This window comes from Pseudorca crassidens, chromosome 2 (assembly GCF_039906515.1).
Source record: "Pseudorca crassidens isolate mPseCra1 chromosome 2, mPseCra1.hap1, whole genome shotgun sequence".
In the NCBI taxonomy this organism is placed as follows: domain Eukaryota; kingdom Metazoa; phylum Chordata; class Mammalia; order Artiodactyla; family Delphinidae; genus Pseudorca; species Pseudorca crassidens.
The window spans coordinates 184592493-184616429 of NC_090297.1; the positions used below are offsets into that span (position 1 = coordinate 184592493).

General features: G+C 58.5%; 1 protein-coding gene and 1 long non-coding RNA gene across 17 annotated transcripts in view; one reads left to right on the forward strand and one right to left on the reverse strand.

Moving 5' to 3' along the window:
• The window catches only part of NAV1 (neuron navigator 1), a 210840-nt gene that overhangs the window by 128438 nt on the left and 58465 nt on the right, over positions 1-23937 (forward strand). For 6 of the 8 annotated variants that reach the window (XM_067729888.1, XM_067729889.1, XM_067729886.1 and 3 more), the window contains one exon: positions 3285-3650. In XM_067729888.1, the coding sequence (XP_067585989.1) occupies positions 3285-3650 (366 nt within the window). Of the gene's footprint in view, positions 1-3284; positions 3651-19147; positions 19276-19932; positions 20085-23937 lie in introns of those variants that run through there. The other 2 variants (XM_067729892.1, XM_067729893.1) reach the window with 2 other exon arrangements.
• LOC137220185 (uncharacterized) lies at positions 11186-21864 on the reverse strand. Of its 9 annotated transcripts, none has more exons than XR_010941533.1 (3): positions 21654-21864; positions 14180-14392; positions 11186-11647 (listed from the first exon to the last, which is right to left on the reverse strand). It is a non-coding gene; the product is annotated as an uncharacterized lncRNA (long non-coding RNA). The 9 variants fall into 9 exon arrangements; XR_010941527.1 differs by lacking the exon at positions 21654-21864 and adding an exon at positions 21473-21554 and having other exon boundaries at positions 14180-14418; XR_010941532.1 differs by lacking the exon at positions 21654-21864 and adding an exon at positions 21473-21552.

Below are 23937 nucleotides of genomic sequence, written 5' to 3' on the forward strand. Positions count from 1 at the left end.
GCAGGACCCCGACTAGTGATGAAAGGGATGTGATCAGGGAGGGCTGAGAAAAGAAGTGGATGGTGGGGCTCCGGGAGGCCCTGGGACTCAGGTCCCTCTACGTCTGTGTCCAGCCTCCAGCCCCCCCAGCCCTGAGCAGAGCCCAGGTGGGACAGGGGTCTGGCTTGGCTCGGCTGACCATTTTAAGGACCCAGTGGATGAAATTTTGAACGTCCTCCTTCCCCCAGCCAGGGAAGTTGTTGGAACGGTGCTCAGCGCCAAATCACCCGCCAGCCCCATGCCAAAGAAGGCAGCGAGAGCTCCGTTCCTGAGAGGGTCACACCCCAGATGACTCAGCCACAGGGAAAGGGCAGCCGCAGCAGCCCCGGCCTCCCGTTCCCCTGCCTCTGAGCCCCCAGCCTCCTGTTCCCCTGCCTCTGAGCCCCCAGCCCCTCAGCCTCCTGGTGCCCCGACCTCTGAGCCCCCAGACCTCCAAGTTAAGGCACCTTGACCCCAGGCAGGCTCTGCTGCTTTCTGCTTGGGGGCAGAGTGGGAAGAGGAAGGCCAGAAGCCTTTTGCATAAAGTTGACTGGTGCGTGGGCAGCGCCTCGGGCCTCTGGCTTCTCTCTCCCTTTATGGGAAAAAGAACCAAGAGCCCTGAAGCTGGTTTTTCTGTTTACTGTGGACCCAGAGCCACTTCCTGTCTTAGGCTTTGGTTTATATTATTCCTGGTTCACACTTTGATAGCCAAAACAATGATTCCCTGAATTTTTACGGCCCTTTTACTTATTAAAGTGCTTTCCATCAATCAGCCCTTCCCTCGGCCCTGGGAGCGGACAGGATGTGTACACACGCCCTGAGTTAGAGAAGGTGCAGCGGGGGGCTCCGGAGAAGGGGTCACAGGCCAGAGTCTCACGAGTGGATCAGGGTGGCTTCTGCGTCCAGCGAGCTGAGAGCCCGGCCGGCTGAGTGCAAGACAAACACAGGCTCCGTCCTGGAGGAGCTTACAGTCCAGTGAGTGTGTCCAGCAAGGTTATTTTCACCCTGGAGCTGACAGGCTGCCTCTAGATTCAGTTCCTTTTCAGAAACCTTTCCTCCTATCCGACTTCCCCTATTTCCCTGGCTTGTTCCCCCGCAAGGAGAGAGTGTGGGTCAGAGAGCTGCAGCCGGAGAGGAAGTGGAACTCCGCCCTCAACCCGCTCCAGGCCCACCATGCCCTCCACCCCATAAAACGTCCTCCCCAGAGAGAAGCAAGACTGAAGGGCGGAATCTAGGACTGGAAATCAAGGACCCAAGTTTGAGCTAGAATTTCCACCACCGACTCAGAGGTGTCTGGAGGTGTGTTTGGGGACAGAGGGGAGCAGTGAAGTCGAGGCAGCGAGCCGGGAACAGGACCGAGGGACCTGGCACTTGGCACACCCACACGCGACGCTAGTTTTGCTACAAAACGGGCTCCCCTGAAGCTCTCCATCGTCCTGTCACCAGGGCCGTCACTGGCTTCTTCCTTTTGCTCCTCGCCCCCTTGTCACCGTCAGCTTTTTTTTGTTTGTTTGTTTTTTGTGCGGTACGCGGGCCTCTCACTGTTGTGGCCTCTCCCGTTGCGGAGCCCAGGCTCCGGGCGCGCAGGCTCAGCGGCCATGGCTCACGGGCCCAGCCGCTCCGCGGCATGTGGGATCTTCCCGGACCGGGGCACGAACCCGCGTCCCCTGCATCGGCAGGCGGACTCTCAACCACTGCGCCACCGGGGAAGCCCCGGTCAGCTTTTTTTTACTAAGCCCCTACTTGCTGCACAAGGCCCGGTACTGAGTCTCACTTCGAGAACTCGCCTGATCGTCCGTCCTGGGCTCACCCCCGCCCATGCGGTCTTGAGTGCCAAGCACCCGCCAGGGTGTGCAGAGGGCAACCCGCCACGGTGAGCGAGGCAGGCCGCCCCCGCCACCCCCCAGGACCACAAGCACCCAGGGAACTGCCATTCCCCCTGAGGTCCGAGTCACTAGAAAGGGAAAGTACCCAGCGTACCACACACAGGATAGACAGGAAGTCTGTTCACTGATTGCCCTGCCCATCCCGGCCCCCTGCTCACCCACAGGACTTCTGCAGGGACCACCGTCACAGTCAAGGCCCATACAGCTCCCTCCAGTTTTTGATCAAAAAGTAAAACCCTGTTTTCTCAGGATTGACAGAGACAATTTGGAGGATTTTGTTATTTTCAAGGAACTTTACAAAAACAAGAATAGAAAAATCAGTGTCTCCCTCCATTTGACCCCCTAGAGTGACTAAGAAATGGATGTGTTTGCAGATAAAGATTCCTGAGCTCTGTAACCCAGCTTCCCTTTGCCGCCCAGCTTTCCTGGCCCCCAGATCCCATCTCATTTATTCAACCCTGTCTGGCTCTACTTAGGCCAAGCCACTGAGACCCCACCTGCGGTTGATCTGCTAGGCTGGGGGGGGATTGTGGGTCTCTGCCTGTCCAAGCAGCCACCTTGGCCCCTGAGGGAGAGAGGCATCTCCTTCCCCAGCTCCAGACCCCCTGGGCTCAGGCCATCTAGCACTGACCTGCTTCCCTGGCCTGGCCGAGCGGGGCCTGAGGCTTCACCCGCTCCGTCCATTTTCCCCACGTTCTCCCCTCTGTCCGGCTAAGGCCGCTCTGTCCTCTGCTGAGGTTCCACTGCTTCTCCCGATGCCCATGCCTTGGCCGGGGCTAGTCTTTCGGGGACCTACATGCTCCACACCCCACTCCTGACTTTGCTGTCTCTGGTTTGGGAAGCAACTAGCCCTGAGTTCACTAACAGAAAAGAGGTGCTAGACTCCCTGAACAAAGTGAATGATCGAGGCCTTCCACTCTCAGGTGACCCTCCCAGGTCTCGTGGGGCCCTTCCCGTTCATTGCACACCTTCTGTCTACCAGGCACTGTGTCAGGTCTTTACAACTCTATATATGATAAAGTAGCTATTATAGTTTTATCCCCATTTGACAGATGAGGGGATGGATGACTTGCCTCGGCCTCCTGACTCATAAATAGTAGAAAAGGATTCAAACCCAGGTCATATCATAAAACCTGTGCCCTTACCGGGTACGGGATTCCTTCCCTAGCGCTCACCGGCCTCTTCCTTTGACGACCTGAGCTGACACACCTCAGGGCAACATACACCGTAAGAGGCCTCCAGGAGGCCCAGGAGCTCGGGCAGGGGGGCAGAGGGGCAGAGGCGGGAGGGCGGGAGAGTGGAGGGAGGCATTACAGCCGCCCGAGGACCGGGCTCAGAGCGCTGGACTGGAGAGTAACCAGTGCCCTTCCACCCGCCCAGCTCCCTCGAGATGACCTGCTACGACAGCGACGACGCCAACCCCCGCAGTGTGTCCAGCCTGTCCAACCGCTCGTCGCCCCTCTCCTGGCGCTACGGCCAGTCCAGCCCGCGGCTGCAGGCCGGGGACGCGCCGTCGGTGGGCGGCAGCTGCCGCTCGGAGGGGCCGCCCTCCTGGTACATGCACGGGGAGCGCGCGCACTACGCGCACACCATGCCCATGCGCTCCCCCAGCAAGCTTGGCCACATCTCGCGCCTGGAGCTGGTCGAGTCCCTGGACTCGGACGACGTGGACCTCAAGTCCGGCTACATGAGCGACAGCGACCTCATGGGCAAGACGATGACGGAGGACGACGACATCACCACCGGGTAGGAGCGGCCTGTGGGCAGCTGGGGGGAGGACAGTCCAGTGCGCGGACGCCAGAGGGCGGATGGACCCCAGGGAGGGCGAGGGGACCACGGACAGCGCAGCGCGTGAATCCCATAAGGGTGGATGGACTTCGCTCCGGGGAAGGAAGCTGTTCTGTGACAAGGAGCCAGTTTGGGGTGGGGGGGGCGTCGTGTGCGCTGTCGCGCGAGGCTGCTGAGGTTGGTCGGGGTGTGTGTGTGGGGGGGGCGATGTCTGAGGAGCTGATTGGTCAGTGAAGGTGCCCCCTCATTGGCCCCTGCAGCTGTCATTCTGTGGCAGCCCCGCCCCCCGCCTGGTCTCCGACCCCGACCCGCTGGTGGTCTGGGTCCTGGAGGGTTCTTGTGCTGTACGCGTGCACGTGGGACAGCCTGACCTCCCTATTTGAGAGTCAGGGTGACAGGGTCCCTTTCCCTCGAGGGACTACTGAGAAGAGAGGCCAAGGGCGTGTGTTGGGAGCGCTGGAGAGCGGAGCGCAGTACTAGCTCTGCTTCCACCGCTGGGCCCCAACCCCTGTCCCCACCCCACCCTGGCCCCCTTTCTCCTCCTCTGGTTTCTTCCTGTGCAAACCTCTGCCAGCGCTTCAACTTCCGAGTCTGACCCAGACGCGGCACCCTCCGTCAAACCCTTCTCTCCCGTCTTCCTCTTCTCATCTTTTTCTGCCCCATAGACAGGGTTGGGTTTGTGGAGCCGCTTGCCGGGGGGCGGGGGGGGGGCGCAGTCTGGGACATGAGGGGAGAGGACAGGAAGAAAGAATTGCTAGGGACTTCAGGGTCCAAGAGCTGAGACCAGAGCACTGCACAGCTTCTGGAAGCTCTCAGGCATCTCCGGCTGGCTCTACCTCCACTCGCCCTTCTTGGTTTGCTGGACCCCCCCAGGGACCACACGGGTAGCCGCAGTTTCCCTCCCCACCCCCCTTGGAACTACTTCTCCCCAGTAAACAGCTCGAACTGGAAGGGAGTGGAAGGTAGCTGAGCTCCAGGCTGTCCACTGCTCCCCACCCCAGGGATGTACTGGGAGGACCGGACCTGGCAGGGCCTGTCCCGATGACAGGCTGCTTTGGAGCAAAACAACTGACTCATGAATGGGGTTGTTTACTTCTTGTAAGCTCCAGGGGCCGGCCCACCTCTTGTCAGCTCCGCCAGCGTGGGGCTGGGGCCGGAGACAGTTGTCCAGCTCCTCGTGGGTGCAGAGGCTGTGCTAGGTGGAGGAGAGCCTGGCATCTGATGCTGCTCTGCACAGCCTCTGCCCCAGGAAGCCCTTCTCCTCTGAGGAAGTGTTGGGTCCCTGCCCTCTGACATCGCCCAGCTGGACAGGGCAGAGAGCTCCCACATCCAGGACTCTGCCTTTGGAGAGACCCCAGTCTGAAGCAGGTGGTGGGACCTCTGGCACCTAACCAGCTGTGAGCTTGGGCGAGTCACTTAAGCTCTCTAGGCTTGGTTTGTCTGTCGATAATAATAGAACTTATCTCAGGGTGATGATAAGGGTTAAATGCATTAATTACATAAAGTGCTTGGGATAATTCCTGGCTCTTTGTAAATGCTCAATCCGTGTTAGTTTATTTTTATTGCTATTATTGTTGTTACTGTTATCGTTAAAATCACCCTCTAAAGGAGGGGAGGGACTCCTGCCCCCTGAGGGTCCCAGGCTTGCCCTCAGGGACTGGGCAGTGCAGCACAGCCCCATCAGGATCGGCAGCAAGGACAGATGTAGCAGCAGCTGGCCAATCCTGGGGACATAGATTCAGGGGTGTGTGGGTACGAAGTGCTGGGCGGGGGAGCCAGGAGAGACGCCCTTTAGTCGGCCTCTAGCACCTTGTCTTTGTCCTCTTTCCTCTGGACGTGTGTGTGCTCCTGAATCAGTGCAAAAGCAGAGTTCACTAGACTGGCATGGATGGGACCTTCCCTCCCTGTGCACTCATGCCCGTCAGCCCTGGGGAAGCGTGGGGTTCGCAGGGAACACAGAACAGAGTGGCGATACCCACAAAGTGGTCCTCACTGCGAACTGCAGTGCTGGCGCCAAGATAATTTCCCATGAGTTTTTACGGTCAGTCTGCAATTAGCAGCAACTCTCAACGAGCCAGTTCTAAGGGGGCTGTGGCGTTAACATCCCCGCCAGCACTGTCAACACACCCATCCTTTAATGCCCTTAAGCAGTCAGAGTTGAGGGGGATCCATTTATAACCCTCAGTAATTTGAATATAACCAATCACTTCTCAGTTACGTGTTTTCACAGTTAAGTGCTGTGTTTTTTCACTAGAAGCAGGGCATCCTGGGTTCCAGGGAACCTGAGCCGCACTTGCCCAGCCCCTTTCTGGTCCTCCCTCTCCCACTGTGGTTTCCATCCACGTTTTGTAACTTAGAAAACGTCCTGCTCCTAAGAAAATTGCTTTTCCGACTCATAAGACAGGCAGGGCTATTCCCTTCTCACCTACCAGTGACACCCCATCCCTTCCCCCTTGGCCACTGCCCATGACCATTCACTTCCCGACTCTCAGAAGTCTCAGCGCTGGGCGAGCAGGACAGGTGAGGATCGCCGTCGGGCTTTTGCTCCCCCCATCCCCCCGACCCCAGCTGACACAGTCACAGGCCATCCCGGTGAGACGTGGAGGATGGCAGTGACCCCGAGGCTTTCTCGGTGCCCTCCGTCCATCCCCTGATGGGGGATCGCCCACCTGGGGCTCTTCCCAAGCCCTTGTTCAGTCCGGAATCAGCCCTCCCCGCTCCATCCCAAGGCCTGGCGGATTCCGGGTTGCCCATCTGGGTGAGCTCAGGGAAGGCAGATTCTTCAAACTGAATCTCAACAAACCAGGATGTGGAAGGGAATGCAGCTGCTAAAACCATCATATACTTGAAGTTATATATTTAAACAGTTATAGTAAAATCTGGTTTTATATGTGGCTAATATATTAAGTGCTTTTTTTTTTTTTTTTTTTTTTGCGGTACGGTACGCGGGCCTCTCTCCGCTGTGGCCTCTCCCGTTGCGGAGCACAGGCTCCGGACGCGCAGGCTCAGCGGCCATGGCTCACGGGCCCAGCCGCTCCATGGCATGTGGGATCCTCCTGGACCGGGGCACGAACCCGCGTCCCTGCATCGGCAGGCGGACTCTCAACCACTGCGCCACCAGGGAAGCCCTTAACTGCTTTTAAGTTTAAGAGTTCAGTGGTGGGAATTACGTTCACATTGCCGTATCACCATCACTGACGTCATCTCCAGGACTTTTTCATCTTCCCAAGCTGAAACTCTGCACCCGTTAAACACTGACTCCCCAGCCCCCTCTCCAGCCCCCCACCCCACCCTTCCTCTTTCTGTCTCTATGAGCTTGACTATTCTAAGGACCTCACAGAACTGGAAATCACACGGTATTTGTCTTTTTCAGACTGGCTTATTTCACTCAGCATCATGTCCTCAAGATTCATCCATGTGATAGCAGTCGGAATTTCCTTCCCTTTTAGGGCCAAATAATATTCCATTGTATATACAGACCACAGTTTGTCTATCCATTTACGCACTGATATACATTTGGGTTGCTTGCTGTGAACATGAGTGTACAAATATTTCCTCAAGCATCTGCTTTCAATTCTTTCGGGTGTATTCTCAGCAGTGGAATTGCTAGATCATATGTAGCTCTATTTTTAATTTTTTCGAGGAACCACATACAGTTTTCCAGAGTGGCCGCACCATTTTCCATCCCCACCCGCAGTGCATGAGGGCTGCCTTTTCTCCACATTCTCGCCAACACTTGTTATTTTCCATGTGTTTGTTTTTTTAATAACAGCCATCGTGATGGGTATGAAGTGGTTTTAATCTGCATTTCCCTAATGACTAGAGATGCTGAACATCTTTTCATGTGTTTATTAGCCGTTCGTATGTCTTCTTTGCAGAAATATCTATTCAAGCCTTTTGTCCATTTTTTAATTAGGTTGTTTGGTTGTTGTGGTTAAGTTGTAGGAGTTCTTTATATATTCTGGGTATTAATCCCCTATCAGACATATGATTTGCACATATCTTCTCCCATTCTGCGGGTTGCCTTTTCATTCTGTTGATGGTGCCCTTTAATGCGCAAAAGTTTTTCATTTCAATCAAGTCTAGTTTATCTCTTGTTTCTTTTGTTGCCTACACTGTAGGTGTCATAGTCAACAAATGATTGCCAAATCCAATGTCATGAACCTTTTCCCCAATGTTTTTCTCCAAGAGTTTTATAGCTGCTGAGGCTTTTTTTAGTTTTTAAAAAAAATTTAATTAATTAATTTATTTATTTTTGGCTGCATTGGGTCTTTGTTGCTGCGCGCAGGCTTTCTCTAGTTGCGGCGAGCGGGGGCTACTCTTAAGACGGTGTGTGGGCTTCTCATTGCGGTGACTTCTCTTATTGCAGAGCATGGGCTCTAGGCGCGTGGGCTTCAGTAGTTGTGGCGCACGGGCTTCAGTAGCTGTGGCTCGCGGGCTCTAGAGCGCAGGCTCAGCAGTTGTGGCACACGGGCTTAGTTGCTCCGCGGCACGTGGGATCTTCCCGGACCAGGGCTCGAACCCGTGTCCTCAGCATTGGCAGGTGGATTCTTAACCACTGCACTACCAGGGGAGCCCGCTGCTGGGGCTTTTTAAAAATACAAATTCCAAGTCTCATGCCCGGCCTACCTCTCCTACCTCAGGAAGCCGTATTGTTCTGACGCTTCTCAGTGATTTGGGGGCTAGTCTGTCTTCCCATAAAGTTAACAAATCTTCTTCATAGTAACCCCGACAGCATCTTTCAGCCTTGATCTGGGTGGGCACAGTGCCGGGGGGGCTTATTCCACTCCAAATCGCATAAGATGACAAGAAAGCGTTTAAGTATTCACCTGAAATCTGCTTCACTTCTGCCTGTGGATTCGAATGTTGTCATCTGAGAAAAACAGACTAAATGGAAGTCTTTATCCACACATTTCAACACGTTCTTAATGATGGTTCAGATAGTCTCTTCTCTACAAAAGAAAGACTCCCCAACTCATTTCAGTACTTCCTGAAATGACCCAGTTTTCCAGATCCCACCTGTCCTCGTTACCCTCCTCTGGAAGCTCTCAGGTTGTCAATGATCCTCTTAGAATTATGGCACCTGGACTCATCTACCCGGTCCTGGCAGGGTGACATCCAGAGCCTGACGCCGGGGACAGCATCGGCTTGGCTGCCGGCTGCCCTAGGTGGCAGCTCAGGACATTTTTACCTCCTGAGAAGAGAAGAGGAATTTGTTTTTCTAAAAATAGGGAGGTCTGGAATTTAATCTAAATAAGGAGATGAGTTCCACAGTCATCTGCACACACCTAACCCCCAGTGTTGGGGTGGGAGGTGGGGACGCTGCACCTACAGAGGTGAGTGTGGGCTCCGGCGGGGGTTGAGGGCGTGCGGACGGGGCTGTGTGTGCCCTCCAGCCCCTCCCTCCTTTGACTTGCACGCGCCTCTCACGTCTCCTCACCGTCTCCACTTCCGTCTGTGTAAATGGTGGTCTGGGTGGGCAGGAACCCCAGCTGCGTCACCAGCAGTGCTGCTGTCACACCCTCCCGGGGGCGCCGTTCACCTGGAGTAGAGTAGTCTCTGCAGCCCTGGCAGGACCGCCGTCTGGCGACCTCAACCAAGGACCGCAGAGCTTTAGGCAGAGCCCTGCGGGTGTGCCGGGGAGCAGCGGGGCTCCACCGTCGGGTGGTCCCTGCCCTGCGTGGCGGCTGGCTGCTCCTGTCCTGTCCCTATTCGTCCCCTCCTTCCCCAGCCTGTCCTCTTAAACCGTGCTCGGGAGCTCGGGAACAGATGGGATTCGTTTCCTCCTTGGTGCTGAAGTGTCCTGACGTTGAAAAATGTCAAATAAAGTAAACTGTAGGCCCCGGTCTCCTCCCAGGCTGGCTTTTTGCTCCCAGAGGCAGGAGCCCAAGCCTTAACGAAAGCCTCCCGCCTTGCTGAGTGGCCTGGGCCTGGGCAGCCCCCTCCCGAGGAGGAACGTCACTCCCTGGGCTCCAGGTGGCCACACCGCACCCCCTTTAGGGACAGAATCCTCCTACAAGGGGCACTGGGTTGTAGGGTTTGTACAGAGAGAGAACTCTGGAATGTGAGTGGGCAGGGAGGAGAGTCTTCCTCCCCTGCCCCTGTCTCCTCTGTTACGTGGCAGGCATTCCACCCCGTGGGCGGCTGGACCAGGCCGGGCTTCTGCGCGTGGAACACAAGGATTGGGGCAGAGGGGTAGGGCGCCATCCTGGGGAGGACCCGGCGTTCAAGTTCAGGAAGGAATCGGCTCCTGCCCTCGAAGGGCTTCACGTCGAAAAGATGCCTGCGGTATCCACGGCAGCAGCAGAAGTGAGGCGTAGTTGATGCAGACAGTGGCCGTTGCCTCTTCGGAGGTGTCTAACGGTGACCTGCAGCTTCATGCACGTGGCCTCAGCCGACCTTCTCTGGGCGCAGGGGAAGGAGCATCTGAGCAGCCGGGGCTCCCTCCTGAGCCCCCTCTAGCTCGCGGCGTGGCACTAAGCAAGTTCCCAGCCCCTCTGAGTCTCCGTTTGCTCATTTGTAAAAAGGTCATCATTTGTGCCTGGGGAGGATCAAGTGGAAAAGAGTAAGAGTGCTCTGAAAAGTATGAAGAACTGTCGGTCTGAAATATTTATTCTGGTTTCAACGTACGGTTCTGTTCATTTAACTGGTGGCCTCTGGCTTAATTAGGGGCTGTTAGAGTATCCACGAGATTTCTTCAGCTTGACGGATGAGTTCACAGAGTTTGGGCTTTGACTCTGTTGAGGGGGGTGATCTCGTTTTGCATTTTTACACCGTCTTGAGGTACTTTCCATCCTGTGGTGCAGAGTTAAATGACCCGGCCTCAGAGCACAGCCTTGCCGACATGGCACGCCAGGACCGGCGGGGTTGCAGAGTGGTGTGGAGTACGGCTCGCGGCTAGACAGAGCCCTGGCTCTTCTCGTGAGCTCTGTGTGTCACTGTGGGTGCCTGCTCTCCCTCTGCCCGAGTTCCCTTGTCTGGAAAAAGCAGAGAGTGGTGGCACCCTAGTCTGTGAGGCTGGTGCGAGCACCGAATTAGTAAACACGTTTACTCTGTATATAGTAAGTGTTAGATGTTAGCCATTGGGGGCCCTAAGGTGTCACACGCACCTTCTGAAAGACGCGACAGTATTTGGAAAAGTGTGTGTTAACCTTCGGGCTCGTTCCTGAGCCTCCCTGGGAGGAGGACACGCTAAGTGGTTCACCACGCAGGATGGCGGCGTCCTGACCCCCTTCTGCGTGCTCATGCAGTGCTATCGTGTGGCAAAGGGTGCCCCTGTGCGGCTTGGAGACCACTGGCCACGGGTCCGGCGTGTGGCTGTGCCGTGTAGCAAACTCATTGCACACAGGACCGCGCGAGTGACCATGGGTCCTCTCCCGCCGTGACCTGGCTAACGGGGCTGTCTGTACCTCACTCAAACACGTGTGCTGTACATGAAGTGTGTCCTGGGATGGAGTCCCCAGCAGCAGACCTCGAGACAAAGATTTGCGTGCAAGTGGTTTATTTGGGAGGTGATTCCAGAAAGCACTGATGGGGGTGGGGAGGTGGGTCGGGGAGAGGAGGAAGCCAGTGCAGGATGCGTTCTGTGCGGGTCACTGTTGAGGTCAGCTGGGCTTGGGGGTTCTGGGGGATTACATGCCCACCCAGAGGGCCAGGAAGCCTGGATATTTATCTTTCGACGCCCAGTCGTTACTGGCTGAGGGCGGCTCCCAGGGGCATTGCATCCTGGTGTTTTCTGCTGCTTCACGCAGACTGAGAGTCACAGGTGCCTGCAGAGCGGCTGTGTCTGTGTTTATGGGAACAGTAACTGCAGAGGGGACATAGGTGGGATACAAGGGACATCAGTTATAAAGAGGGAAGATGGGAAGGGAGGAGCTGTGGAGTCAGATTCCTGGTCTGTTGGGAGCGAGGGGATGGCTTCAGAGAGCCAGTGGCTGTCAAAACACCCTTCATTCCTAAAACAGAATAGTGAAAGCATTGCTGAGAGTGTGCGGGGTGGAATCACAGGGTCTGTTCAGACCCAACAGGGTCGCTGGGAGGTTGCAGTGAGCCAGGTATTCCAGAGGGGCAGCTGGATGTGTGCTGGTTGCCAAGGCGACGGATGCAGGCAGAGGAGGGGCCCCTCTGGTGTGTCCTAGTAACCTACAGTTGAGCTGCCGGGTTTTCCCCGAGTTTGATGATATACAAGCTGGTTGACAGTCAAGACGGATAAGGGTTGCGGAAGCCGTGGAGACGGGTCTGGCACCTCCCCACCAGTCCTGCCCGCCTGCCTGCCTGTCCACTTGTCTCTTCTCCTTCATCGTCGGCCTCCTCCTTTCCCCACCCACACACCTTATGTTCTGGGATGAGCCAGCTGGGCTCGTGGAGTGCTGGAAATTCCATGCAATCTGATATTACAGGAAGAGCCCAAGTCTGGAGTGGGCTCAGATCCCAGCTCTGAGGCTTTGGGGAGGCTGTGCGTCCATTCTGGTGGGGCTGGTCCAATGGGAATAGGGTCGTCGTGAGACTGTTATGGAGCACATCGTAATAAAGTGCTAGGTATACAGCCGTGCTCGGCAAATGTTACCTACCTCCCCTCTCTCGGTCGGCACCTAGAAAACCAATGCTCTGAAGGCCGCCTGCAGAGGGGGACTTGCCCAGCTGGGGGGTTGGGGGGTGATACCTAGTCGCTCACTTGTCTGTGCCCGGTTCCTCCCGCCACCCCTGCTGGAAGCCTCCCCAAATTCACCCCATTGCAGTGGGACTGCTACCCGACTCGGGGTCGTCCTGGAACTTGTGTGTATAATTTGTGCTGTAGTAACTTGTGCTTTTATAATTCTCTAACAATTGCGCGGCACATGTGGTTTACAAAACACTTCTGTGGCACTCTCTCATTTAATCTTAACAGCTCTGTGAATCAGGTATTCTTTTCCCCATTTTACAAGCGAGGAAAGTGGAACTCGGCTTCACTGGCTGGCCAGGAGCTCATAACTTAAAAGTGGCAGCACGGGAGCAGAGCCGGGCGCCTCCGACACCTGCCCTCCCCGTCCCGTGCTCCCTCCAGCTCGCCCGCTGCCTCCATTTGTGTGTAGTATGTGTGTCCCTAAGCTTGGGGCGGGGGTCACAGGCCTTACTGCCACTGCAGAAGGAGCTCCCCTCAACACCCAGCAGGCCGTGCTGTTGGAGGCCCCCTCCCGGAAGGCCCCTAAGTGACTGCTCTGTCTTCAAGGATAGGGTCGTGCTTTGCAAACCGCAGAGTGGCCACAGCCGGGAGCTCAGGGCAAGGGCAGAAGGAGCGACGCGCGCCTCATGAATACAGGCTCTGTCGACCGTGGCTCAAAGGCTGAGCTGTCCCAGGATGCTCGCGAGGGGCCAGCTCTGGCCTCTGGGGTATCAGATGTCTCTGGCCAGGCAGCAAAGGACCATTCACTGTGGCTGAAGAAAGGCCAGCAGGCCAGGCTGCGCACCCACCCACTGAGCTGTGCACGGGCTGCCCCAGAGAGGCTGCAGGACTGAGTTGCTGTTGCCCGTACGTTGGGGCCATGATGGAGCTAGCACAGGCAGATGCATTGAGGTCTGCATTTGGAAAACAGGCGGAACGAGTCAGGCCTTGAGAGATCACAGGCAGGCAGCTATGGTAGAGACAGACAAGTGCTCACCAATCCACAGGTCAGGGTCACGGAGAGACGGGTGGACAAGGTGATGCTGGGGCTGGCGCAGGCGGTAAACAGAGCCAGGGCGCGGGACGTGCAGCCGAGCGGGGGCGAGGGGAGAGCCACGCAGACACACGTGTGAGGGGCTGGATACAAAGAGGCTTCCCTGGCAGAGGGCAGGGCGTGTGCCAGCCACACAGGCCGCAGAGCGTCCGAGAGGTGGAGGGACCAATGTCTCACCAGCCCGCCTGCTCTGCCCGCCTTGGCCGGCTCGTATTAAGAGGGGTCCAGGGAGTTCCCTGGTGGTCCAGCGGGGAAGATTCTGCGCTCCCAGTGCAGGAGGCATGGGTTCGATCCCTGGTCGGGGAACTAGGCCCCCCCCCATGCATTCCGCAGCTAACAGTCAGCATGCCGCAACTAAGACCCGGCGCACGTAGCCCAATAAGTAACTATTAAGAGGGGTCTGCCCTGTGCCCTGTCCCTTCCTTCTTGTGGGCCGTCTCCAGCCAGACCCGGGGACACGTCTCCACCGTCGCGGCTGCCCTCTGCTCCTGACCGCTCAGCCCCGTCCAGCCCCTTCCCTGTCTCCTCTCCTCACTGGCCACCCTCTCAATCTCAGCCTCCTCTTCCTTGTCTGGCTTCTGTCTCAGCCCCTGTGGGTCTGATGACAAAGGGGCACTTCAGGAGCAATGCTGTCCCCAAGGACAGAGCCCGGCGGTGGCACTTCCGGCAGCAGAGGCTCCCAGGACGCAGCTTCCCGCCGAGTATGATGAGAAGAGGAGGCACAGCTATCACCTGCCTGTCACCGTCCCCTCTGAGCGGCAAGCCCTTGCAGCCGCCCTGTGCCGTGCTCACCTTTCCTCGATGGTCCCCGCGTGAGGTCCTTCCCAGCTCCGAGCGGTCGCCCCTGCGGTCTGGGTGGCAGCAGCCGTCCCGTCCCTTGTGGCTCCTCCAGTCCCTGTGGTTAGTTTCCTGTTCTTGAGAGATAGGCCGGCGCCGTCGGTGGGGCGCTCCAGAGGCCAGTTGCCCCGGATTTATCCTCGGTTTGGCGCTGTGGCCTGCGTGACCCTGGATGAGTGATTTAGCCGCACCGTCTGAAGGGAAAGGGGATGACAGTGCCCACCTCATGCTGCTATTCACATGGTCAGTAAGTACTTCTAGAGACCTGCTGTGCAGACACTTGGGCGTACAGCAGGAGAAAAAGGCATCGTTCTTAAACTCATATACAAAAGAGAGAAGGCAAACCGGCCAGCAGGTAACTACGTGGTAGATCGGGCGGTGCTGTGCGTCATAAAGGAAGATGAAGCAGGGTGAGGGACAGAGTGTGGGTGGGGGCTGTTGGGGAGCGTGGTCAGGGAAAACTCTCCAGTAATTGATGCCCAGAAGAGCATGTGCAAAGGCCCTGGGGCAAGAATGGGCATGTGTTCAGGGAAATGCAGGGAGGTCCGTGTGGCTGAAGCAGAGTAAACAAGACAGACGGTGATCAGAAATGAGGTCAGGGTGTAGCCAGGGGCCAGGTAGTACAGGTGAGGGGCAGCCACAGGCAGCTTCCAGGCAGAGAAGCAATGAGATCGGACGCGTGTTGCAAAGCGTCTGCCTGGCTCCTGTGAGGGGGCAGCGAAAGGAAGCTGCTGGGATCATCTGGGCGGGGCGGGGTGGGGCGGGAGGCAGAGATTGGAGCTCCAGCTCAGGAACGGGGAACCTGGGTCAGCGGGTGCTTCAGCCAACCTGAAATCACTGCGCTGTCCTCGGGGGTCTCACACACATACACACACTCACACACACACTCGCGTCTGCCCGGGGGCAGCTGAGGGTCCGGCAGGCCCTGTGGAGGGCGGGCAGCCTCCTGCTGTCTCCGTTCCCACCGCCCCATCTGTCCTGCGCTCTCAGAACCACACAGAGACGCTGAGGTTTGGGACGATGTGAAACAGTTGCCCACTGTGTGCGATCTGGCGGGACGCCGCCTCTCCCAGCTGCAGGGTGGCAGGGAAGGCAGGCCTCCTCAGAGGTTGTGTAAATATTCGGGAAGCAGGCACACAGCTGGCAGTGCGACCCCCTCCTCCAGCTGGCTCGTTTGCTGCCCCAGGAACATCTCAGCCGGACCTGGGGCTGGGCTTTGGGACACCCCACCACGCACGCATCTGCCCTCCAGGCCCGACCCACGCTCTCCCACCCACTCTCCACCTCTCCCTTGGAGCCCAGGCTGCCCTGGGGAGGGAGTTGGGAAGAAGTGGCAGCACCACCCCAGAGCCAGGCGGCCTGGGTCTGCAGAAGGGCTGCCCTTCCTCAGCCCACCTTCCCTCCCCGCGAACACCTGGGCGCCGAGCCAGAGGAGCCCTAAGGCTGCTTCGGCTCTGACATTCCACATCTCCAGCCATGAGAAGTGTGTCTGTGCGGGGCTCAGGCACAGCCCTAAGGGGTCCAGAGCCGAGAGAGCTCGCCAGGGTCACGCACAGGGAGCCCTTGAAGGCCCGGGCCTCCCTGAGAGGCCAAGAAGCCCACCGGGGATCCGACAGCCCCTGGCCTGGGACCCACGTCATCACGGCTCCCGTGCCTGGGGCCAGAATACCTGAGGCCACGCTCTCAACCTTCCTGAGCTTGAATGCCCTAAAGCAGGTGGAGACTAACACCTGCCTCACCCTAAATCGCTAGGTTGTTTGAGAATGAAATCCTATGTTATGATGGGAATGTGCTACCCAGAGGCCGGGAATGATTTTTATAGATTTCTTCTATCAAGGTCACAACAGATGATCCCCCAGAATTCAGTGGGGTCATTGGGGGACCCGGGGGTAGGTTTGTAAAAGCAGAGATTAGAGATGTAGTGAGGTCATTCCCCACGGACAGCGTGAGGCCCCACCGGTGTGGACACCGGCTAACTCACCGCCCCCCGCCCCCCCCCCCCGCATTCTGGGCTGACTCTCTCTCATCGCCCCTGTCTGTGTGGTGAAACGCTCTTTGTTCTGTCTGCCCGGATGCTACCAGCTCGGTGTGCGCAGCCAGGACGTGCAGGGGTCTCCGGGCCCAGCTTCCCCCGAGAGCCGAGGGTCTCGTCTGCTGGCCGAGACCTGTGCAGGGGCAGAGACTTTCCTACCTAAAGGAGGGAACAGCCTCGTAACTGAGGGGAAAGAGGGGAGTAGGCATCGGTCCAGAGACAGAGCCTGCCCTGGTACCTAGTCTTCTGAGGGGTCTCACTTCCCTGGCTCACCAGGAATCAGGGGTGCGACCAGGGCCCAGACAGGTGAGACGGGACCTCAGACCACATGGCCCTTCCTGGCAAGTCCTTCTCTTCTTCTCTTGCCTCTAATCAGCCCCGTCTGCCTTGAGACTGTCGTTAGGGAGAGGACCAGGGCCTCCCACAGTCTCCTCGGATGTCTCTGTTGGAAACGGAACATTGGTCCAGAGCCCTGAGGACTGAGATCCCAGGTGTGTGTGGCGAGGGGTAGGGAAGGGAATCAGGCTGAAAGATGCGTGCGTGTTAGTCTCTGTGCCGTCCTGTGCTTTGCACGTTTCCTGGCCTCCCTGTGCCTCAGTTTCCCCCTTGTAAAGAGCCTCTCTGCTGGGCCTGGCACAGGGGACACACGTGATCTGGGCTCCCGAGGGCTGTGAAGAGGAGGCTGTCTGAGATGCAGGCCTTTTTCCTCTCTGGCTGGGTTTTCTTTCTGGAAAAGAGCCTAACTCTCAGCTCCCTCTCAGCAGGTGTCTCCCCCTTCACCCCGCCGCAGGCTACAACTCTGCAGCCTGGGACCCAGAAGGAAGAGCTCAGTCACCCCTGTGGGCCCTTCACTGTGGTCAGAGCAGCTGGGCCACGCCCCCCATACTTGGCCACACCCCCGTGAGGGGCGAGGTCGGGGCTGCTGACCCGAGAGGCCGCGGTTTCCTGTCTTCACAGAAGCCCCCACACAGCACTGCTGTCCAGTTACCCAACGCGCCTTGACCTGGTGGCTGGGAATAGCAGGTGCTAATTTGCATGCTATTGATTTAAGGAGCAGAGTCTCCAGGGACCCTGTCCTTACCCTGTGGAAGCCTCTACCAAGCAGGAGGGTGGGTCCCAAGCTGGAGGAAGGTAGGGTCTCCGTGCAGCCCACCTTCCTCCTTGAGGAGGAAAGAGGAACTTATGCAGGGAAACCTCAGATCCTTTTGGGTTCTGACAGGAACCAGTTCCAAGGAGGAGGGGGTTTACAGATCCTCCAGCCCAGAATCCTCTTAGCAGGGGACTCAGAAATCTGGGACCCCTTCCCTGGGCTGAGCTGCTGGCTGGCTTGCTCTCTTTCTGGCCAGTTCCCCCATCGCTGTTGGGGGTGAAATGTAGGGAGGGGAGGGCTGCAGGGAGGGTGGGCGGCGGCTGGGTGTGACGCAGGGGGAGAGGCCCACAGCTCAGCAGGGCTGTGAAGGCCGTCATGGTGTGTGTGTGGTGGGCAGCAGGGGAGGGGGGAGCGGATGGCTCAGTTCCCTGCACAAAAATCTAGTCCTCCAAGTAAACCCCTGTGCCTTACCCTCTTCAGGCCTCCCCTCCCTCCCTCCCTCCCTCCCTCCAGGCTCTGCCCAGAAAGCCACAAAGGAGGAAACCTGATGGAAAACGCACAGCTAGATCTAGAGGAAAACATCCCCTGCTGGTGACATTCCTCTGGCTGAGGCAAAGTCATTTTACCCGGGATTCCATGCTGGCTGGGGCTAAAGAGAATCCCTCATGGTGCACGTCCCGCGTAAGCTGTTCCCCAGATGACCCAGGCGGGCCCCAGCGCAGAGGATCCATCCCGCTCACCCTCCATGTAGGCTGGTGGCGAGGATGGGGTGCAGGGAAGTTACAGAAGAGCCCGGGTGGGGCCTGGCCCGGGCCACGAGGTGGGAGACGCTGCTGCAGAGCCTGCATTCCTCGGATTCCCCCCCACAGCTGCTCAGCCTGGACCCTGGTGCACCTTTCCTGAATCTCACCACCCAAACCACTCAGAGACGGTAAAGGGAATGGAAATCGATTCCCTGCCATGCTAGGGGGTCGCCTGACAGCTCGGTGCTGGGATCACTGCAGCTCTTTACTCCCCTTTGGGCTCAAAGCATATTTGGAAAACTTGGCCGCAGCACATGGACCCTCAGAAACAGACCCCTCCGCAACTCAGTCTGTTCAGGGATCCAGGACAGAGCTCCCTCTGAGAGGTTTCCCGCCCTCCAGAGCTGCGGTTCACCCCTTAGAGCTGCAGCCCCAGGTCAGTGGCGCTGGGCACTCAGAGGACTAGAGCCAGGCGGGCTTTTAGGGAGAAGGGCCATGCTCGGGTCTCAGAGCACCGTCCACACCTCCCTGAAGGTGGGGAGTGCGGAGGGGCTCTGGGGGAGTGTGACTCTCCTCTGCCTTAACAGCCGGGGCCGCCGAAGTTGGGAGATGAGAGGCCTAGGGGAACACGCTGGCCTGGGTCTCTGCGTGGGGCTGTCACACACGCTGCCCAAACCCAGAGATACTGCTGCTCCGTGGTTCAAGCTCAGGCCTTCGGGCCTTTAAAAAAATTCCATTGCTGGCGTTGTTTCTGTTGCTTTAAGAAATTGCGGATGTAATCTGTCCGTATCTAAGATACAGTCTTTCCCCTTTGCCCGGGTCACTTTGGGGTTGGGAGCGACCTTACACACTCAGACCCTCCCAGGAGCAGGGATGGGCTGGAAGAAGGTGGGCGCAGCAGTGCAGCCCCCGTGCAGCCCCTCCCTCCGCAACGGGGAGCGGGGGGGGGGGGGGTTACCAGGAATTCCCTGAGGGGAGAGACGCTCTGTGGGAGAGCCCTCCCACTGATCCCACTTTTTTTCTTACTCTGCACTAAAATCTTTACATCTTTCTTCCTGATCAGTGAACTGGAAATGCCTCCTGGATGCAGGCACAGACCCTTGCGTGGTGTGCTTTCTCCCCACAATCAGCCCCAACGTGCACGCCGCCCTGTCCGCCCCCCCCCCCCGCCCCCCGCGGGAGGAAGGTGAGCCCCGCCCCCCGTCAGTGGTCAGCACTTTTCAGGTCGCCCACCCTGTAAGGAGGACAGCTCCTGAGCAGCCCCTGGCTCTTGCACCCCGTCTGCCCTTCACCCCCTCGGCACCCCCGCCGACCTTGCTGCAGGCGCTGTACTGATCCCGGGCTCTTACTTGGTCTGATTTAAAAGCCTGGAAAGGGGCAAGGAGGGAGCTGGGAGGAAGCCCTCCGGGGAGGGTCCAGCTTCCCCGACCCGTGCCCACCAGCGCACGCGGGCCCCCTGTCCCCAGAGACCTGGGATGCCCACACGCGTCTGCCCGCGTAGCCCGAGGAAGAGCCCGGGTCGACCCGCGGCGGGGGGGGGGGGTGGTGGTGGCCCGCAGCCGGCGGCGGGGGGGGGGGGGAGGAGGGGGATGTGACCCGCAGCCGCCCGGCGGAGACCGAGGCCCCAGCCGCCGGCACCTCCCGGCCCCCGAGCCCCGGAACTGCCGCGCCGCGGCGGTTCTTTGTCTACCTGCTCCGGGCGTTAAAGGGCCCGCTGGCAGTCGGGGCTCGGGACCCGAGGCGGCGACGGGAAGTGGGGCTCTGTCGCTTTAAGTGCAGCTGGAGCGGTGAGTCGGGCGGGCGGGGGGAGGAGGGAGCGAGGGGCGAGGGCTGGTCCCGGGTCTCCGGCCGTCCGCGTGGCCGCGCTCAGACCTCCGCTGGTCGGCCGGGCGGGCGCGGCGTCGGCGCGGGGTTGCCGGCGGCCGAGGGCCGCTGCGCCGCGAGGATGCTGCATCTGCCCCTGCCCAGGGCGGGAAGGACGAATTTCTCCCGCAGGTAAGCGTCCCGCCGCGCGCCGGCCCTTCGCTGCCGCAGCCTTGCGGGGGAGGGGGGGGTCCGCACGCTGGAGGGTCTTGACCGCCCTAGCGTCGCGGACCTAGGGGACGGCAGCGCCACCTGAACCTCTGGCTCCCGAGCGTTTGGCCTGTTGGCCTTGGGGTTGGAGGTCGGGGTGCGCAGGGATCTCGGTAGGGGGAGGAAAACAGGGGGCGTGCGACCCCGGGACCAGGACGGACCTGGGACAATAGCACGACTGGACAGAACTTCCCTGGTTCCCTGCAGTGTGGTGGGGCCGGGGGTCCTGGGGACCTGGGGAGTGGAAAGCGAGGGGGCTTCGCCCCTAGCCGGGTTCCCCCGGCCTCAGAAGCTCTGGGGTGAAGGGAGGTGGTGGAGGTGTAGGCTGAGACCTGAGTGGGCGCCGGGCTGAATTTATGACGCCACAGCCAACTGGATCCCTCAGGGAGAAGTGAAACCCGGGACCCTACTCTGGGAGGGGATGAGAGCCGGCTGATTGGGGAACAGAGACCGGCCCTGTAAGGTGAGGGTCGGGCACTCAGGCTCCCCACTAAGAGGCAGTGACTGACCGTGGCCAGCCCTGGGACCTCGCCAGCCGACTTAGAAACCGCGCTTCCAGGAGAGGATTAGGGAATTCCAGCCACCCGGGGAAGAGGGCTGCTGCTGTCTGGTGTTCCTGGGAGCTTCCCACCCCGGTGTGCACCTTCCCTCCCCTCAGCCTCCCTTCGGACCTGTGGGGCTGAAGGAAGTTGGGGACTGGGGAGTTGAACGGGAGGCCGATGCCCCTTGCTGTGACCACTCCACACCCTCAGCCCCTAGACCCCTGACTTGCACCCTGTGCTCCTCCCCCGAGGTTCCTAGGAGGGAACCCAATGCAGTTCTGCCCACGCAGGCTCAGGGTCAGAGCAGAGCAGTGGGTAAGGCCTGGTGAAGGGGGGGCACCTCCAGCACCCGGAGCCCCTCGGAAGCCTGTCCTGCCGCCCTCCAACTTGGGACCCTTGGAGTCACTTTGCTAAGCTGACTGGTGGGCCTGGGGGTGTTGTAAGAGGAACCAATTCACGAACAGAGAATATTCTAGAGAACAGAGGTCTATTCAGGGACCTGTGGGAATTCCTGTTTGTGCTGGGATCCCGGGCCGAGTCCTGAGTCCCTGGCCCTGGCAAAGGCAGAGGGGAGGGTGCCTTCCTGACCTCCCCTAACCCCGCTGCCACCACTGCCACCCCAGCTCAGAACCCACTCCAGGTCCACACGGGGTGTGTCTGAGGACCGCTATAGTTGCACTGGTTCTACTGTTAAGTCCTCCCCCCAGCGCCCCCCAGCCCCATGGCAGAAGAGGTGAAAATCTCTTGGTTGGTCCCAGCACCCCTTACCTGAACGCACCACGCCCTTCTTCCTCCACCAGCCTTTGCTAGGTGACCCCACCATGCCTTGACATGGAATCCTCCCTGCTCCCTTCCTCTGCTCCACCCCACCCCACCCCAGGAGACCCAGGCTCTGTACAGTGAGCTCAGCATCCGGTCCTGAATCCACAGCTGTTGGGTACTCACTCACCTATCCTCTTACCAGAATCTGACTTCTGGGCAGGTGTGCCAGGTGTGCCTTAGCCTGAGGACAGAGCAGGTCGAGTTACACCTACCCAGCCTGCCAGCTGCCGGCTGGGCTGGGCCGGGCCGGGCCTGTGGTTTCCTTTTCACGCAAGCCCAAAACTTTCAGGGGGATTGTAGTTAGTAGGCAAGGAGAGAGAGGATGTCAAACTGGAGGTCAGGCCGAGAATTGACAGAGTTCAAATGTAAACTTTAACTGCCCTGGCTCTCATCCACCGAGGGAGGGCTTAGCCCAAGCCTTCGCTCTGGGGACAGCTCAGAACCTAACTTGTAAATGATGTTTGATTGGGGCCAACAGGGATCAAAGAGACGCTTCCCTGCAGGCTCAGGTCCCCCACCACCACCACACACACTCTGCAGGAGACAGCTGGGGAGGATGTGAGCGAGGTCTCAGGGTGAATGGCTTATTGGCCCTCCAGGATCTCCAGGACCAGCTTTTGATGAGCTGAGCTGTGATCAGTCCTGGGCCTTTCGTCCCCAGATGCCTGGAATTATTGCATCTACGGGGGAGGTGGTTTCTGTTGGTGCCATTCTTGCACATTTCAAGTGTTAGGGTCTCTCCTGGAGACCCCTGTCTTCTCCTGCCCCAGCAAACCCCGTCCTCGGTGTCTCCCAAGCAGGAAACCTGGAGTGCAGACATCTGTCCCATTCAGCGCTCCTAGACTCCCTCCTGGGAAGGGCCCTGAGCTAGAGCCTGGGGACCCTTGGGAATGGGACCTGCTCACAGAGACCCTGGGGCAGAGGGTGTGGACCTGGCACAGAACCAGCCCCTGTGAGGGGACAGAAGGCCTCGGGACGGCAGAGCCAGTGGCTGCTTCTGGTTAGAGGGTTTTACGGGGCTAGGCTTGCATGCCAAGGGCAGGCTGCATTTGCTGGCTGGACCTCTCCCTGCAGAGCCCTGCCCTCTGATTGGGAGGCAGGAGGAGAGAGGGCAGAGGAAGGCTGGGTGTGGCGGCAGCCTGCGCCCACATCTGAGCCAGTCACTTCTAACCACTATAACAAGACGCTCCGGACAACGCCTGTGCCGAGGGCTTTGAAAACGCTCGCTTGTTTAATCCCACAGCAAGCACGGGAGGTGCATTTTACTGTCATCCCATTTCACGGATGAAGAAACTGTGCCGCAGGGTGGTTCAGTGAACCTACCTGAGATCCCAGTGGTGGGATCTGCCTGACTCTATAGTCAACCTTTAAACCCTGCCCCAAGGAAGCTGTCCTCACTGACACTAATCTGGGCCCAGGGGATGCTCCACGCTGAAACCGCAGAAGCTGCAGGTAGTAGCAGCCTCACAGAGGTCGAGTGAGAGCTGGCCTGACCGCTGGTGGGTGTCGTGGGAAGAGCCCTGGACTCGGAGTCCACCAACCCGATCCGGACTCTGGCTCCACTGCTGATTCACTTTGTGACCTTAGTTGCTGGGCTTCTTGTCTCAGTTTCCTTCTCGAGCTCCTGACCCGTCCACCTCGTGGGACGTGGGAATGACAGTGAGATGATGTGACAAGCAGAGTGCTCTCAACACCTGAGCCTTCCCAGATGATATCACACAGCCAAGGTCCCTCCCAGGCAGCAGGGCTCCCTCCTCGATTCTCCAGGCCGCTCTTTCCCTCAGCATCCTTCCCTGACACCTTGCTAGAACCCTAACGAAGGTGCCCATCAGTGTAATAGACTAAACAGGTCTCGGCTTAGAACATATCTGGATTTTTACGTAAATTCTTAATTGTTCATCTTCAGATTTCTATTCAGTTCGAGTTCTGTGCTAACTAGGATAGCATATTTATACATCCTATTCTTTTTTTTTTTTTTGCGTTACGCGGGCCTCTCACTGCTGTGGCCTCTCCCGTTGCGGAGCACAGGCTCCGGACGCGCAGGCTCAGCGGCCATGGCTCACGGGCCCAGCCACTCCGCGGCATGTGGGATCTTCCCGGACCGGGGCACGAACCCGTGTCCCCTGCATCGGCAGGCGGACTCTCAACCACTGCGCCACCAGGGAAGCCCATATATATACATCCTATTCTTGATAGCAAACTTGAAAAAAACTTAATCATTAAAAAAACCCAGCCGTTATTTGTTCAGCCTTTTACTGTGTGATAACTTTGGGCCTGCCACCGTGCTGGGTGCTGGAGGAACAGCAGATCCCTGAGGAGCTCACATCTGTTCATTTCTTCAACAAAGTGTCGTGAGTGCCCCCCAGATGCAGGCACAGTGCTGGGAACAGGGGACACAGTGGTGCACAGCC